The sequence below is a fragment of the Lonchura striata genome, chromosome 7 (genome assembly GCF_046129695.1).
Source record: "Lonchura striata isolate bLonStr1 chromosome 7, bLonStr1.mat, whole genome shotgun sequence".
NCBI lineage: Eukaryota > Metazoa > Chordata > Aves > Passeriformes > Estrildidae > Lonchura > Lonchura striata.
In genome coordinates this window covers 6,271,013-6,288,586 of record NC_134609.1, presented here as the reverse complement: position 1 = coordinate 6,288,586, position 17,574 = coordinate 6,271,013, and the positions used below count along the sequence as shown (strand labels likewise).

The 17,574-nt window shown below is 37.2% G+C and overlaps 1 protein-coding gene across 1 annotated transcript in view; it reads left to right on the top strand.

Annotated features, from left to right (window-relative positions):
- The window catches only part of GLUD1 (glutamate dehydrogenase 1), a 28,858-nt gene extending 11,284 nt beyond the window's left edge, over positions 1 to 17,574 (top strand). Inside the window, exons 2-13 of the mRNA XM_021536180.2 lie at positions 745 to 825; positions 1,671 to 1,726; positions 2,615 to 2,678; positions 4,313 to 4,407; positions 8,521 to 8,700; positions 10,196 to 10,333; positions 11,376 to 11,513; positions 11,637 to 11,717; positions 12,514 to 12,637; positions 13,526 to 13,617; positions 15,566 to 15,628; positions 16,244 to 17,574. Coding sequence (XP_021391855.1) covers positions 745 to 825; positions 1,671 to 1,726; positions 2,615 to 2,678; positions 4,313 to 4,407; positions 8,521 to 8,700; positions 10,196 to 10,333; positions 11,376 to 11,513; positions 11,637 to 11,717; positions 12,514 to 12,637; positions 13,526 to 13,617; positions 15,566 to 15,628; positions 16,244 to 16,363 — 1,232 coding nt within the window. The 3' untranslated portion in view covers positions 16,364 to 17,574. The remainder of the gene's footprint in view (positions 1 to 744; positions 826 to 1,670; positions 1,727 to 2,614; positions 2,679 to 4,312; positions 4,408 to 8,520; positions 8,701 to 10,195; positions 10,334 to 11,375; positions 11,514 to 11,636; positions 11,718 to 12,513; positions 12,638 to 13,525; positions 13,618 to 15,565; positions 15,629 to 16,243) is intronic.

Here is a 17,574-nt window from a genome sequence, read left to right as displayed (position 1 = left end):
CTGCCAGCACACAGCAAATTGAATTTGCATTTGTACCATGTGTCAGCACACACTTGCAGCCCTGCTGAGTGACTTGGAGCAGGGAATGCAGGTGTGGGCTGGCTTCCTTTTGGGTGTGGGATGGGTGGCCTGGTCTCACAAGCTTGCTGGTGTAGGACTAATCCCTCAGTATGTTTTGAAAAAATTCGTACTAGCAGAGTGGTTTGTTGCTTTTTGTTTTGTGGCTGTGCCTAGCAGCCAGGGCCTTAAAGCCAAGGCTTAGAACTTAACAGGAACTTGTATTACTCCATCAAAAAGACCTTCATTATAACCTACACTGTTATGTTCAGGAACAAAGTTAATATTGTATATACAATGAATGAAGTCCAAAGCTAAAGATCTTGGGAATGCTGAAGAGCTTTATCAGCCTCTCAAAAACTCTGCTCTTAGCTACCTGTCAGCTTGATTCATCTTCATCACAAGGAATATTCACTTTTTTCCCTAAGACTGAGTGCTGCCATTAAGCTACTTCTTAGCAAATTACTGAAGTAGTGAATTTCTGCTACATAAAAGATAAACATTTAAGTAGGGGAAAGGGGTCTTGGTTTTTACCTCTTAGAGTAAATAAGTTGATAAACAGCCTACTTGCATGTTAAAGTTTGAAGTTTATAAAGTGCATTAAAGTGTAGAATTACTCTTCCCAATTTATAGACACTTACAAAGGTATTTAGTGAATTTCTATTTTTTCTCACGTGTCTTTTGCAGGTATTCGTTATAGTATGGATGTTAGTGTGGATGAAGTGAAAGCCTTAGCATCTCTCATGACGTATAAATGTGCTGTGGTTGGTAAGTGTTCATTTTTCAAGCAACATTTCAATCTTTAGTTTCAATCAGGACTGATGTAATTATATAGAAAAACCAAACATGTAAATGATTAAAATGAATTTCAGACACTAATCTCTAACTTAGATCTGTAGCAAGGTAGGAAAAATCCATAGTGACCAAAATAATAATACATAATCCCTCTGCTGTTACTGAGAACACTTTCATAAGGTTGGTTGCATTTTCGTTTGAAAATTCCAAATTCTGCTAACTGCCCTCTCCCATAGAAGGTACTACATCTTGAACTCAAATTCAAGTATGACAAACTTGGATTAGTAGAGGACTAATTTTAGGGGGGAACAGATGGAGGCTGTAAACGATTCAGGCAGGGGAGCTGTGGAGAGCAAAGGATGAAATTCCTTTATGGGTTATAAAGATGTATAACTTGTACACAGCTACTAAATTGTAGAGGAGTTTGGAGAGAATCTACATATTATGTGTAAGAAAAGAGAATACTTTCCCAATGTATATAGATGTTCTTAGGATTCCCAATGTAGAATTCTTGAGCTAAACCAGTAAAATATAAGAGGTAAAACTTATTATTTCTACAAGTGTCAAGTACAAGAGATATTTAAGCATAGAAAATTTAAATAATGAACTTTTGACTTTTAAAGACCATTTTCAAAGTGCCTTGAAAGATCTCCTATTTTTATGAGCACCTAGATCAGATTATAACTTACACTTCAGAAGCTAGAAACACAGCAAAACCAAAATCACCACTAAAATCAAAGATATAAGTACACATCTTTCTCATGTGTTCTGCCTTTATTGTTGAAAAAGTAAAATTATTTTCCTTTGCATTCTTGTAGATGTGCCATTTGGTGGGGCAAAGGCTGGTGTCAAGATCAATCCCAAGAACTACACAGTAAGCTTAATCATAGATACAAATTTGGGTACCTGCAATACTGAAGCCAGCCAGTTAAAAAAGCTCTTCTGAGGGCATTACTGACCACTTAAAACCTCCTGCCACTTCTGCCTCTGTAAAGACTCAATGTAGCTTGTGCATGCAATAGGTAGGAAAAGAATTTTTAAAAGGTCTGTGTTTCAGAGGTGGAATACTTCAATTAATTTATTATCTTTTTTCTGAAAATCAGGAGACTACAAATAATTTGGAACGTGGAAATTTTTTTAAAGTTGATACCGTTAATAAAAGCTTAAATTAAGTTACTCTTAAAAAAAAAAAAAAAGTAATGTTTTTGTTTATTTTGACTAATAGTTTTATGCTCCATTAAACCATTCTATGCAGTGTTCCAGTGCAAATAATAACTTGGCTTATAAAAGGTTTACTGCAGCCTTGCTTTCTTGTCCTAATTGAAACTACTTGTACAGAAAGGAATACTACAATACATAACAGATAATCAAAGCTCAAAGCTCCTGTAAGGATTTGTGTCAAGTCATTTGGCTGTGTTGATTACACAACTAGCAGGGCCAGCTCTTGCTGTCGCTGGTTGTAAATCGCTCACACAGGATATCAGATTTGTTTGCTGGAAATCTCTGCTCTGGGCACAGGTGGCTCTTCCTGTGCCATGCTCCCAAGTTGTTATGGATCAGAATGTACAGAAAAAAAGCCCCAATGTTTCTTGTGCTGCCTGAATACCAACGGTCTGCTAGGGAGTGGCATATAAATTATATAAATTATGAATCATCCTTTCTTCTAGAAGAAGAGGGCGTTGGCTTATGCTTGGGCTAGGTTTCAGCAAATACTCATAAGCACTAATGATTTCTTCTGATATTTATTGCATTTTCTCTATAGGACAATGAATTGGAAAAAATCACAAGAAGGTTTACCATGGAGCTGGCAAAAAAGGGCTTTATTGGTATGTTGGGCAGCTTTACTATTCAAATTTAGGAATCTGATTTATTGTGCATTGGCAGTGCCTGTTAGTGATATCCTTAAATAACAGTATTTTTGAGAGCTGTAAACAATTTGGATATAACTTTCAGCAAGAACCACAAAGAAATGAGTCATTGCATAGTAGTGCATTTTAAAGGGAACTGTCTTAACTTTTTCTGGTGGCTGTTCTGCTATGAGAAGCCACAAAAGCTGAGTTCATGGTACCGAAAATTAATCATAAATCTCAGAGTTAGATCATAAAATGGTGACCATATTTGTTGCAGTTTTAATCTGTAATAGCAAGCTCTTCACTGTTACTGTTTCCTGTAGTCTCAGTTGAGGCTTTTGGCAGGTATCTGAGGAAAGAGAGGAAGGAAATAGAAGATCCACCCCAGCAAAAGTTGATGGCTTCACCCATGGCAACCAGAGGCTGCAAGGGAAGCGTAGGCAAGAAGCATAAGAGCCTGTTGTAACAGAACCTCAGCTTCTGTAATGTCAGTAGGGGCTTCCTTCACACTCAGCCCTGAGCTGTTCTGGTAGCTTTGCTGGTGGGAGTTGCTGTCTGGATTCTCCTCTGCAGAAAGCTGACTATTACCAGCTCAACTTTTAATTGAAGGGAGCAGCTTTACCCAGAGAAGGTTCTTACTCAAATGAATAATGAGGCATGTAACTAGTTAAAGGTCTGTCATGTATTCCTGATATCTAACTGCCTTGGGAATGTCTATCCCTTTATCTGCATTTTCTTGCTCTTCAGCCAGAGTGTTTGTTGCTCTTCCAGACAGAGCATTTATCATCTAAATTAAGCTGCTTTATAAGCACTTACTGATGTTACATGTGACTATGGTTTTACTATAAACAATGTCAGCTATAGTGATAAGCAGTTCTGTGACAATTAAAATGGATTGATAAAATTCTCTTCCTTTTTGGCTCTCTAGTTGGTGCTACACAACTTTCACAAACCTTTTAAAAATACTTAGAAAAAAAATGTTGGGGCAAAGTTGCATGTAATATCCTGATTAGCAAGTTTCTATGATCTTAAATAGTCTGGGGAAATACTCTTTTTAGCTATCTACAAAAGCCAGATTTTTTTAGCAGATGTGTGAGACTTCTTTTAAAGGTTTATTTCATCAAGAAAGAGAAAGGAAACCTTTCTTGAAGTAAGCAGTAAAATCAAATGCATGTACTACAGTGCAATGACTAGGTACAGCCTACCTTCAGTATTTAAACACACCCAGGAACAGAAAGGACATTCTTATGCAGAAGAATCCAATCAATATCACATTATATAGAAATCACACCCAGATAGTACCCTCCCTGCAAAATAATCCAAACCACAATTGATGCACTATCTTGCTCTTCTTTTTGATGAAGTGGCCTTCACCTTTTATCAAATGGCTTATATAAAGGTTGGGGGTTTTGATAATATTGTAGAAAGGTGTGATTCAGCTTCTAAAATTGCATTGAACCCAGAAGAATATGTTGCTTGCATAATAAACTGAGGATTAAACAGGAAAGCAGTTCTTCTCTGCCAAGGCCTGCACAGTTCCCAAGGGAAAAATGATTGAAAATAACTATTTGTGTTTGATCCTTAAGAGCTGTTTTCACTGTTGCCAACAGGACCTGGTGTGGATGTGCCAGCTCCTGATATGAGCACGGGGGAGAGGGAGATGTCCTGGATTGCTGACACCTATGCCAGTACCATAGGACACTATGTAAGTCTTGAGCAGAGGCTTTCAAGCAGAAAAGCTGCCTAATCATACCAATTTGTTTACTTACTGGATCTAAAAATATTCTTGCAAACTGTGACAACTTCAGTGGTGTGAGGATTTTAGGGTACAGCAAAGGAAAAATAGCTTTAAGGATAATATTCTTACACTAGTCTTAAAAGAAGCTTCTCTGATACAATACTGATTGCAACTGTTCAACACAAGAAAATCCAATGTTTTTAAAGGTATATAGTCTAAAATTGGTTTCCATTTCTATAATTTTCCTCTGTTTTTCATTGGTACTGTATTTACTAATATAAAGTTGTTAACTGATAACTGAATTTACAAGTTTTATTAAATACATGCTGATGGTTTCATTCATTCAAGAGACCATGCAAATTGCATTCACACTATTGGTATAACTTAAAACTCAAAGTTTTAAAACTAGAAGTTTTAAGACTCTGCAATCTCCTAGAAGTAATAAGTTTCATTGTGGACTTCAGCAAATTCTTCAAAGTGTAAAGTAAAAGGACACTGACATAATTTATAACCCAGGAGACAATACAAAAAATTAAAAATTTTTAAAAATTACTTTTTAATGCTAGCCCTTGGTTTGGCCTTTGTCTTTGTGTCAGTAGGGTTATTTGTACCTGTTAAACAGACAGGTCTGTTCAAAGAAAAGTGTATTTTGGACAACTTATTTGTCAGTAGCTGTGTATTAGTGTGTTCATATGCTATTCTATTGCATGTTTGCCTATCCCAGCTCCTCTTTCCTTGTGCTTAGTGCAGTCCCTTCCAGCAGCTCCCCCAAGCACTGCAGGGTGTGTGCCTCGGGCATTAGTGCCACCCACCACCTGCCTGGCTGTCCTCGGGCATCTCCTGGCACAAGACTTGTCTGAGGCCTTGCACAGTAGGAGGTGGAGTGGCACAGGTTATTCTAAGTCTGAAATACAGTCTGAGGTATCTTACAGAAGAAAAAAAGGAATGCTTGAGGAATCAGCTGTGGCATGCTGATTAGTTAAGTCACTTTTGCACAAAGCTCTCTGTTAGGGACATCACTGTAAAACGTAATTTGCTTTTTGCTATTCACATAGGTAAATATTTTAATTAAAACTAGATATCTGATAAAATGCCAAAGTTATGGCTTCAGAAGGACTTCAACATGCAGGGTGGCAACTAGTTCCCTCAGTCAGAACTTAAAATTCCAACTTAGAGCAAAACTACTGCCTCAAAGCACTGAGTTTTAACATTTAAGTCATTGCACTGAAATGTGTATTTCACTGTGATACAACAGCACTGTGTTATTGAGACTGACAAGAACGATCACAGCAAGTGACCTGCTTTAAGATTTGCTGTATTGAAGAGTTCTCCGTTTTATACAAAAGCTCAATTAAAAAAAAAAAAAAAAAACTAAATCCTGATATTGAGTTTTTCAAATGGATTAATTTCTTATTTTTACCACTTTATAAGCTCCCATTATTTTGTAGTCCTACACAGTCTTATGATTCAATTACAAGAGAACAGAAAGTAACTACTGAGGATTAAAACTGGAATTATGCTACAACAGCTTCTTTTTAGACCCCCTCTGTATGGCAGTATCCTATTGAAAAATAAAACTGAGAGGATTCAGGAACACTTTTCTGCAAAGTTAATTACAGAATAGAAGTAAGGGTTGGGGGAGAATGTTAGTTTCCTTAATTTTGTTGGGTTGCTTGTTTGTACTTGAGAGAGTGGTAGCCACAATGGAACTCCAGAGCTATTGTGGAAAATGGCCAGGTAATGGAGAAGGAAAGTGAGAATTCTGACAAGGCTATAAAAAGGGGAATAATCCATCAAAAACAGTTTCTACAGGAAGATGTTTCAGATAAGTATCTGGTTGGGACACCAAGAGCAAAACTAAAGGTGCTTAAGGAATACTAAAAAGATTAAAGTGACCATGGGGGAAGAAGGGAAGGGAACTAAGAGCAGAAAATGAGCAATGAACAAAAGTGAAACAAGACATAATTCCAAAGACAGATGGAAGCTGTGCAAGGGACTACATTCAGTGGAGTGGAAAGATAACTCTGGTGGGAGGGATCTGACTCAGATACAGACCTGATGGCTCTGTGCTTGCACACTGCACACAGCTGTGTTCAGAGCGTTTCAAGTGGGAAGGATAAATCAAATAACAGATATAAGCAGATAAGGGAAGTTGCTCAAAACCTACCATACAGAGCAAGGAAGCTGGAGAGACAAGGAGAACATCCTTGCAGGGGGGAAAGGGGTAAAGAAAGGAGCAAAGATTAGTGCCTGAACATCACCAACTAAGCTCATAAGCTACCAGTGCTGATATAGAAGTCTTTGATTCTAGCTATAAGCCATTTTTCAAGGTTCTCAGTAAAAGCCATGCTCATTGGTTTTCACCCAAGATATGTTGAAAGTTTTTGCTTATTGACTTGAAACCAAAGAATTTAGGACTTTGACATCAGCTGTGGCTTTTATATGAGACTTTAAGAAGACCTGGATCTGCCCTCACTTCATGCTCTGTTTTCTTGCCAAACCATGCAAGTTGTTAATAACTACCATGTTAACTGTTCCAGAAAATCCATCTGAAGTTTCTGGATCACTGAGTTATATATGGCTGAAGTTTTTTACTAAATTAATCCTTTCTGCTCTTCTGTACTTCCTGACACAATCAATTGACTTCTGGTACACAGGAAAGGACTTTGATAAATACATTCTTATATATGGTGGGAAGCTGTATTTCTTCATGTATTTATAAAATATATTCCCTGTTTTATGAATGCACCAAGCCCAAAGATAGTTTAAGACCATATAACAGAATAAAAACCTGAAAGTCCATCAAAATATCAGGCCAAATCGTTGCAAGAGAACGCCCCTGCCAATGTTTGTTACAGTTGACATGCCACAAGAGGGAGCATACAGTTTATGGAGAGCAGCGAGCTGTGTTTTGGGAGGCTGAATTAGGAATTCTGTGGCAAGCCCAGCATCACTTTTATTGTTCTTAAAGAGGCTTATATGTTAACTCACTATCATTTTCAAACAGTAAATAGTTTTAGTCTTCATTATGGCTCTAGTAGCCTCAAGCCATTCTTCCTCCATTTACTTTTGTCTGCTCCTTTCCTTCCTCTCACCAAGCATCCTGCACCACAGGCATGCAAATGCCTTTGGCACAAGGGATGGAGCAGAGGGAGCCTCCCAGTGAATGTGTGGCTGCTGGAATGGAAACCCATCCGGCTGCTGGCACACTCACTGCAGTGGAGTCTCTTTCATCCCTACTTCTTCACTTGTGCTGGAAGCCAAGCCACCGTGTGACTCTGCTCCCGGGGTGTGGGAGCATGGGAACCACTGGTGACAGAAGAGGGAGTTCCAGTGTCTGGTTTGGAAGAATTTCTTTCATGTTACTAATTCCAATTGGAAAATCAGCTATGGTTTTAAATAGCTGTTTTATCTTGGCTGACTATCTGGCCAAGATAAAATATTTTATTGCCTCCAAATTGAGAATAGAGACTTGATTGTAAATGCTGCTTTTCTGAATAAAAATAGTAAATACACATTTCCCATATGACCTTCAAACTGCAGATTTCCTCTGAGAGCATCTCTGTATTCTGACTGCAGATCTCATGCCTCATTTTGTAATTGTAAAATAACTGAATTTGTTATAAAGGAACACTAAACACTGTTTAAAGATGATTCAAAGCCAGTTCAAGGATATGTCTGGGCCCTTAAAAAATTAAGACATCAAAAGTAGTGATGTAAAGAAATTGTGGCTGTAAATAGGAGCTGACTTTGAGAAACATTCCTGTAAGCTTTTTGATTTGTCTGCGTGTGGATGTCACCATGATACACAGACTGAAGTTAACACACACACTTAGAGGTAACAAAAAAATCACAGGCCATATCCACTACTGCATTAGACAACTTTCTTGACAGAATATTTTGAGGTGTTCACACAAAGTGAGGAAGGAAATAATCTTTAAAAACTAAATTAAAGCTATATCATGCTCTGACTCTTAAAATTTCTGTTTTCTCTTATGTCAAAAGTATACAGAGCTTCTTGTTCCAGCTGTTTTTTGATTGATTAATTCCATGTCTCACAAGTCCTTTGCTGTTTTACAGGATATTAATGCACATGCATGTGTAACTGGTAAACCCATCAGCCAGGGTGGCATCCATGGACGTATATCTGCAACTGGCCGTGGTGTCTTCCATGGAATTGAAAATTTCATCAATGAAGCCTCATATATGAGCTTATTAGGAATGACTCCAGGATTTGGAGATAAAACATTTGCTGTTCAGGTAACTTTTTTCCTTAGACAGTAGGACAAGAAGCAGTACACAGACTTTCAGTAGAGCTGTTTTTAGAACAGGGTGTAGCCCTTAAAAACTAAGAGAGCTTTAAAACTTCCAAGTTAACCTTTACTCTCAAACTTTAGCAACACTTTTCAAGCAACATAGGTGTCCTTTATTTTGGACTGGTTTTTATAAACTGAACTTTCAATTGCACTCTGCAGGCACAAAGCCAAATCTATAGTTTTTATGATCTTGTAAGCTACAAACAACACCAACATGAAATATTGTTACACAAGGTCTTTAAGCACACTTTTCAGTGAGGTGTGACACTGGTTTTACCTACATAAAATTTGTTGCAATGTTTTACAATAAAAAATTTAAGAAGAGGAGGAAATGAGGGTTCCATTACAGAATAAGCAGTTGGAAAAATAGAAACTAAGACCCTATCCTAAATTTGTAGGGTTGAATGTACATTTTTGGGGTTCCTAAGACTTGGAGATTTATGTAGTTGAATTTTGAAAGTGATAGCCAGTAGTATGCAGTACTGTTCCTAAAATTGCCAAGAGAGGAAACTTGTTCAACTTTAAACTCTATGTTAAATGGACCATTTGAGGAACTGATTTGTTTTGTTGCTTTCAAAAGTGCTTGTTAGAAAAGAAATAGCAGAGTAACTGTAATCTCCAAGTTGTCCTCTAGTTAACCTGTGGTCTGCAACAAACATCACTGCCCTGCACAGGCCCAGCAGCACACTTCTCTCCCTGCATTTTGGCATTTTCATGCCTGGCAGAGGACTAACCAACAGGCCCTTAAGCAAAACATAGACTGAAAACATGGCCATAAGAAAAGAAGAAAAGCAGAAAATTCTCATAGGAAAATGAACCTAGAGCATTTCAAAGAGACCTAAAGCATGACAGACTCTTCTGTCAAAGTTTGTTTCCAATACATAAGCAAAAATCCCAAATATCCCAAGCCGTGTTATGCAGGGATTTATTATTCAGCTTTTTTCTTCAGCACAGAACCGTACGACAAACTTTCACCATTGATCATATGACTTTTTGTCTGCTATGTGTTCTTTTACTTCCAGAAAATCAGTATTCTGGAACTAAAGGAACTTAATGGCCTGGAATTAAGTCAGTAGTCATACAAAAATCCATTATCCCTTTAAGAGAGTGCCAGTCACAAAGTGGATACACAAAATGTTCCCAGGTTGATAAACATCATAGTTTTGACACTTTCATAGTAGCATTACCCCTTCCTTTCTATATTTGCAGTATAAAACACTTATCACACCTGTGATAACTGGCTCTAGTGCATAATTTCTGCAGTGATATTCAGATAAGAATAGAATGTATGTAGATTTCTTCCATCTTGCCAATGCACATCATCTAATGCCAAAATGTGCCAATAGATCAAGAACTATTTAAATCTGTATTAGCCTTAGCAGTAAGCATCATTTTAACTGGAGGATTAACTACTTTTCCTTTTCTCTTTCCACCTTTAGGGATTTGGTAACGTGGGCTTGCATTCTATGAGATACTTACATCGTTTTGGTGCAAAATGCGTCGCTGTCGGGGAGTTTAATGGTTCCATCTGGAATCCTGATGGGATTGACCCAAAAGAACTAGAAGATTTCAAATTGGTATGAAAGTTAGCTAAGCAGAAAGAGTTTGATTTTTGTCAGCTTTGCAAGTACATAGAATGACTGATGACTGTAAACTGGTGTTGGGTTATTTAAAACATGCTACAAATAGTCCCTACAAATAGTCCTTACAAAATGGCTTGGAAATATTGATTCTTCTGACTTTCCTTCTTAGCCCCAACAAGAATGCAAATGCAGGTGGTACCTTTTTTACCCTTTGATCTGACTCTCAAAAAAATATGTATATATGTACAGGCTAATTACTTTCTTTTCAGAATTGGCATTCTTATTATATTGCCTTTCTTATGCCTAAACTAGAAAGCATGTCTTAAGGAGCCATGGCAAGGAGGTTCCTGAAGGATTCCTGACTGAGAATCACAGGCACATGGTCACTTAAGATGTACAAAGTGTACTTTTGCTGTTTCTTACCTATTGCATGTTTCTGAAAGAATGAAAGCCTGCCTGGCAGTGGATTTGAATATAATGAAAACTGGATGTGGTCTTTTTGTTTCAGTTTCCAAGTGAAGCAGACTTGAAGGGACAGTTCACAGGCACTAAAATAGAATCTTCTACTTAAAGCTTCTCAGGGGCTCATTTTATGTGTCTTCTTGTATATAGGGAATATTTGAATTTCTTTATCACCCTCTTTCTCAAAAGAATTTAGATTCTATCACTAAAAAAAGGCTATCATTGTAGTACTGAATTTTAAAAAACATTTGAAACTGTGATGCAACTTACTCTGTGTGTAGAGAGTACTCAGTCATTTTGGTTGTTTGAAAACTATTCTAAGAGCTCAAAGGGACCTTTTTTTTAATATATATTCCAGAGCCCAAATGTTTATCAGTATCTTTATACAGAGAGCAGTTATGCTTCAGTCTTGGGAACTTTATTCCCGAAGCTTTGTAGCTTGCTTTTTATGTCTAAGTAAGGATAGGAATTAGTACTGTCCTTCTCCTTTTTCTCACTCTGAAAGTCAGAAGGGAAGAAACTGGTATGAGTGCACAACACACTAAAACCACTGTGGTTTGTTTTTTTCACACAGCAACACGGGACAATCATGGGCTTCCCTAAAGCAAAGCCACTTGAGGGCAGCATTCTGGAAACAGACTGTGACATTCTCATCCCTGCTGCCAGCGAGAAGCAGTTGACAAAGGCCAATGCACACAAGGTTAAAGCAAAAGTAAGTTAGAGTTCAAATGGAAATAAAAAACAGAGATGGTCTGTTTAAATACTAATATTCAATAATCAGCATGAACAAACCCAAATCTATACCTCTGAGTTACTCTGCTGTGATTTCTTTCAGATTATTGCTGAAGGTGCCAATGGGCCTACAACTCCTGAAGCTGACAAAATCTTCTTGGAGCGGAATATCATGGTTATCCCTGTAAGGTTCTATCATGACCTTTGATTTTCATTTCAAAGGAACATTTTCATGAAGAGTACAAGATCCTAGTTATTGAAAGGTTTTATTAATAGCCATTCATTCTCTAAGAGTTTTTTGATTACTGATGTCTAGGAAATGGGTATCCATGTTGCTGAAGAACTATAATATTTATATAATATATAATATATATTTATATAATATTTATTAAAGACCTCACTACAACTGTAAATGACCAAAGATAATGATTGTTAGCTGACAATTGCTCAATCAAAAATGGCACTAAACACAGGAAGAAGGAAGAGTAAATATTCTGGCCAGTTTGTATACATGGTATGTCTGGGTGATGCTCTGAAAGAATTGTGTACTGCAGAGTGTAGACAGTATGTGTAGTGATAGCTTGAAAGAATAAGAACTATCCAGCTAGAATGACAATTTTTTCCAGAGAAAGGGTGTCCTGATCAACTGATCTTGCTAAATAGAGTAGCTGATCTTCAGCCTTTATTCACTGAGATGGCCTAAGAATTCTTTAATTTTCTTAAACACTTGTACTAAAACAGAAGCAAGTAGTCTGTCAAGCACACCTGAACTTGATGTGTTCTAAAGTCAAGTCCTGTTTTAAATCAGTAGTAGTTCCTAAACTGAAGAAAAGGGTGTTGTCCTCTAAGAGTAAGAACTGGATTGTCTTCTGTACTGCAGATTAAAGTAGTGCCTTGGACATAATACTGCTTGCTTTTGCAGAACATGATAGCACTATGTCACATGGTCACAGTTCAAAATATTTATTCTTTCTGTGCAGGATCTTTACCTGAATGCTGGTGGAGTAACAGTATCCTACTTTGAATGGCTGAAAAACTTGAACCACGTCAGTTATGGCCGTCTGACTTTCAAATATGAAAGAGATTCGAACTATCACTTGCTCAGTAAGTGCTCACTTCTGCTTCCACACACTGTTTAATTAATAGACTGGACTAGCAAACACCAAATATGGGAGAAATGGAAACAGAACTCTTAAATTCACCACAATTTCCCCAGAAGTCTGTAATTGCTGCTTACTAAAGAATAGAAAAGGTTTCATAGGTTAACTGACCTGCAACTCTAATGACTTAGGTTAATACTTACTTTTTTGGTTATCTTTAAATTCTTTCCTCAGTTTTGTAAAATTTCACTTAAGTGAAATATTTTTTACTTCTTAATAAACATCTTTCAGCTGTACACTTAGTATCTAGGAAGCATTCAAATGAAGTTCAAGCAGGTGCCATTGTTCTGCACATACAACAATAAAGGATTTCTATAAAGGCCAATAATATAATAGAGACAAGCACTGGAAAAACCTGCTTATGGCTCACAGCTCCACTTACAGTCATTCTGTGCTGCCCACTTTCTGGGAAACAATAACAATTACGTGATGAGAGGAAGCTCAGTGGAGAGGAACTGGAGGATGTTGCTCCATTTTAAACAGAACTCTGTAGAAAACATGAGAATCTTGAGACACCGGACTTGACAAAACATACACCTGTATCAGTTTTAATATAACCATTTTTCATAAATCATACATTGTAAGGTGTTTCTAAAGTAGTGGAGAGTTACGGCAATTCTCATTTAAATCCCTTTCTTAACTTTGAGATTGTGTTGTCTCAAACACTCAGTTGCCATTTAGGAATTTCAGAATTTCAAGAACTAAGATGAAATAAATATCAATGAAAATACCAAGGCACTGTTCATGTCCTAAGGGAAAAAAATCCTAAAATTTCACATTTGTCAGTTACCTTGCATCTACTGGTTTGTTTTGTTTTGTTTTTTTTCCCTAGTGTCTGTCCAGGAAAGCTTGGAAAGAAAATTTGGGAAACATGGGGGAACTATTCCAGTTGTGCCTACAGCAGAATTTCAAGACAGGATATCGGTAAGTAGTTGCTGCTGGTTTTTTTACTGTTAGGGGAGGTGTACTCTGATATTATTATATCATTATTATATTATTATTATAACTGAAAGCTAAATTTTGTCATTGTAGCTATCATGGAGCACTTTCCCCCAAGCAAAGCATTAGTATATGATTAGCCTGATGGCCAAACAAAGCAAGCAAATGATCTGAAATGCTTCAGAATATTGGAAATAAGCTATTTTTGATTTCTTTTACTTCAGTCCATGCAAAATACCTCCAATATAGCAAAAAAGCTAGTTTTAATACAGATGCTTTTTGTAGTTTGGAGCTCTGTTGATATAGTTTGCCTGGTTTTCCAAAAACATTTGAACGAGATATCACACTACAGACAGGTTGATGTTTCTGTAACTCCAGAATAAAAACTGAGTGAAAAACTGTAGCTTGTTCCTTTAAGAGTGAATCAACAGGCAAAGAAATGTCAGGTAAAATTCATTGCTATCTATTGTGTAGCAATACATGGTGGGGAAATTTCCACATGAAGTGATGGGTTATGAGCTCATCCATTTGCATTTAAAAGGAAGTTTTGGAGGTGATGACAAAATACAAGCCTAGAAATCCATAGCAATCAATAAGCAAATCCAGCATTAGAAATTGTTCTGAAGGGGTAAGACTAACTAATGATGCCACCATATGAATTCAGAGTGTGCTGCCTTCTGAATGCTGTGTGCAGGTTAGGTCTCTGCATCTTCAAACACTGGAAGGGTGGGAGAAGTTCAGAGCAAGATCACAAGGATAGGTAAAAGTACAGGAGCTTCTCTGGCATGAACAATGAACTAACCTAGGTCCTACCGGCCTGAACAAGGCCTGAGGTGGAGACAGTGATCTGTAGAATGAGGGATATGGAAAGAGGTGGGTAAGGATAGATTGTTCACTGCAGGGAATGGTGGAAGAGTGAGATGTGTTCCAACAAAACCAGCACAGTGAGGTGTAGAATGAAGAATAAGGGTTGGTTCATAGCAGAGCAGACAGTTCAGATGTGCAATACTCTGCCAAGGGATACATGGAAACTAAAAGCATCAGTTGGTTTGGTTTTTAAACTCTAATTCAGAAAGAGGCAGGACAAATGAGGAAGGGAAAAAAGTCCAGCAAGTTGTGAAAAACATTAAATCATACCTCCTCAGGAAGAAATCAGGGAAGTGCATATAAACTTGGACTACTGCCGGATGATAGACTTTAGCTTGATCCAGAATGGTGCATGTAACACATGTTAGGCTATATAAGTAGCATGTGTGATGGGTTCTGTGGCTTAAAGCATATGCTGGATCTCTTAAACACAAGCCATAGAAACTGGCCTAGTACTTTCTGCTTCCAGGCCAAATTGGTATTTGAGGGAAAGAAAGTATTTTGTGGACCCAGATGTCAAATTATTAGTAAATTACAGCAATCAGGATGATGGAACATTAAACCTGCAATGAGTCATCCTGATTTTTCAACTGCTTATTGTTCTGTGTATTTAAATTTTAATGGGAATAAATCCATGGAGTTGCTAAGGGCTAATGTAATGTGGAATATATAAATTTGGGATCTATGTCCTTCCTAAAACCTGTCTTCAAAACAATTGCAATAGTTGTTGACTCTTGGAAACTTTTTTGTTTAATACTTACTGTGTGGTCTGAAGGCTGCAAACAGTAATTACTACATCAATAGATAATGGTAGCATCATGCATCTAGAAGTTAGGCCCATAAAAGTCTTCAGTGCTTACATCTGAGGTTTTAGAATTTAATTTACCATAGCTAGCTCTTCACATAACACAGTAAAGGCTATTTAGACTCTTCACCCATCATTAGAAGAGCATGACTGAACAAGCTCCAGTAATTAAGGGAATCCAACATGTCATTGTCCCCAGCACACAATGAGGACCTTTTTGTGTCTTGGATTAAACCTTGATTTTATTCTCTGTTGTTGCAGGGTGCATCTGAGAAAGACATTGTGCATTCTGGGTTGGCTTACACAATGGAACGTTCTGCCCGGGTAAATATTGCATAAATCTATATACTTATATGTAGGAAAACTCACATTACTTTGGGACAGTTTTTGAATAGGTTGTACGAAATTTCTTTGCAATTAAAGGAGTAGATAAACAGTATATGGTTAATGAAAGTCATTTAGAGTATGTAGAAGTTCTGCTCTGTGCTATCATGGCCAACTTTAATTGGGTATAATAAACAGTGATTATTCTGGTACAAGCTGTATTAAGTAGAAACTTTTTAGTTGTCCTCTTGTATCTGGCTAATCTGGGACAGGTAAATAAGAGTGCTTTACTTCACCATTAGCAGCTTTAGATTAATTCCTCTATGCTGTATTTTTTATTAGTGGGAAAAAAGCTACTTGAAACATCTCATCTGTCCCTATCAGTGTGAGACTTGAAAAGGGGTAATATAGTGACCTGGGAAAGATATCCTTCCCTTTCAGTTCTTAGTTGTAAGGGGAATCAAGAAATTTCAGAACTGATTCACAAAGAATCAGAGTTCTGATACTAATCTAGCAGCTCCTTACTTTTTACTCCTTACTTGGATCTTACAAGCAAAATTGTTGCGCCCCTATGGAGAAACCTGCAGAAACTACATGTAACCTTTTCTGTTTCAGCAAATCATGCGTACTGCCATGACATACAACCTGGGTCTGGACCTGAGAACAGCTGCCTATGTCAATGCAATTGAGAAAGTCTTCAAAGTGTACAATGAGGCTGGTTTGACCTTTACATAAACAGGCCATGACCGCTCCTTGTATCCCACCCCTCACTGTTAATGTACCCTCTTCTTGAGAAAGCTTATCACAAGTTTACATGTAACCACAAAATTTTCTTTTCTTCTGACATTATAGTGGATTCTATTCTCAATTAGTTTCAGTTCCAAACTAGTCTTTTTTACAATAAAAATCCATGGATTAGGAAATTGTATACAAGTATGTATCTGAAGATAACAGTTCATCTGCACTTGTGGGGGCCATTCTGGGTGTTTCGCCTACAAAACAAAATGGTACATTTTATCTAAGAAAGAGTGGTCTTGCCACCTGAGCCACTTCTCAGACTTCAGATAAGATACTGTACTATATGAGCACTTAGCTCATTATTACTTCATGCACTTTTGTTTAATGACATAATTTTGGCTTCAGCACTTTCAGTAAGGCCTTGTATGATCAATGCTGTGGCATTGTCAAAGGAAGAATGGGCCTCCAGCAGGGATTAACTTTGACAGAAGTCTAGTTTTTATTTGTAGTAAAGCTTCAGAGGCCTGATTCTCTTAAGGCAATACTGTTACAGGACTGCCTTTCCTCACTTGTTCAAGCTAGTTTGACTATCATCATGATGTTTGTAGCGCTGACAGACTAATATTTTTATAGCTGAAATTATTGAGCAACTCTAGTTATGTTTTTAATCAAGTATCTACATAACTATTCTGACTATAGGTTGTTTCCTTTTTTTTGTGAAAGGGATATTCTGAATTTGGTAAGCAGTCATACTTAGGTTTTTTGGAATTCTTTTTCAGAGGCTTTCTGAAGATTAAATACTGCCTCCGTGAACAAGTAGAGTGAAACTGAACCCAGAAATCATTGGCCAAACCACAGAGGAGTTAGAATGCTGCTATAAACTTAATTCACTGTCTTAACACACAGCCTTTTTTTTTTTTTTTTTCCCTTGTCATCAGGAGGTCTTAAAAGTTTTGATCATAAAGTACAACAAAATGGACCTCAACAAAATATTGGATCAAGCACAGTTTTTGAAGTTTAAGGCTTTTGTCCCTTGGAGTCCCCTTGAAGTGCCAGATGTTATTTATGTAATGAATATGAATGTTTTTTTAAAAAAGACAATTAGTCCCTCCCAGAAACTCATGCTTTTTTCCTAACTACTTTGTAACTGCATGACATAACCTGGAGAGAGAGCAGTTATTAAAAAAAAGTTGACCTTTCCAAACCAA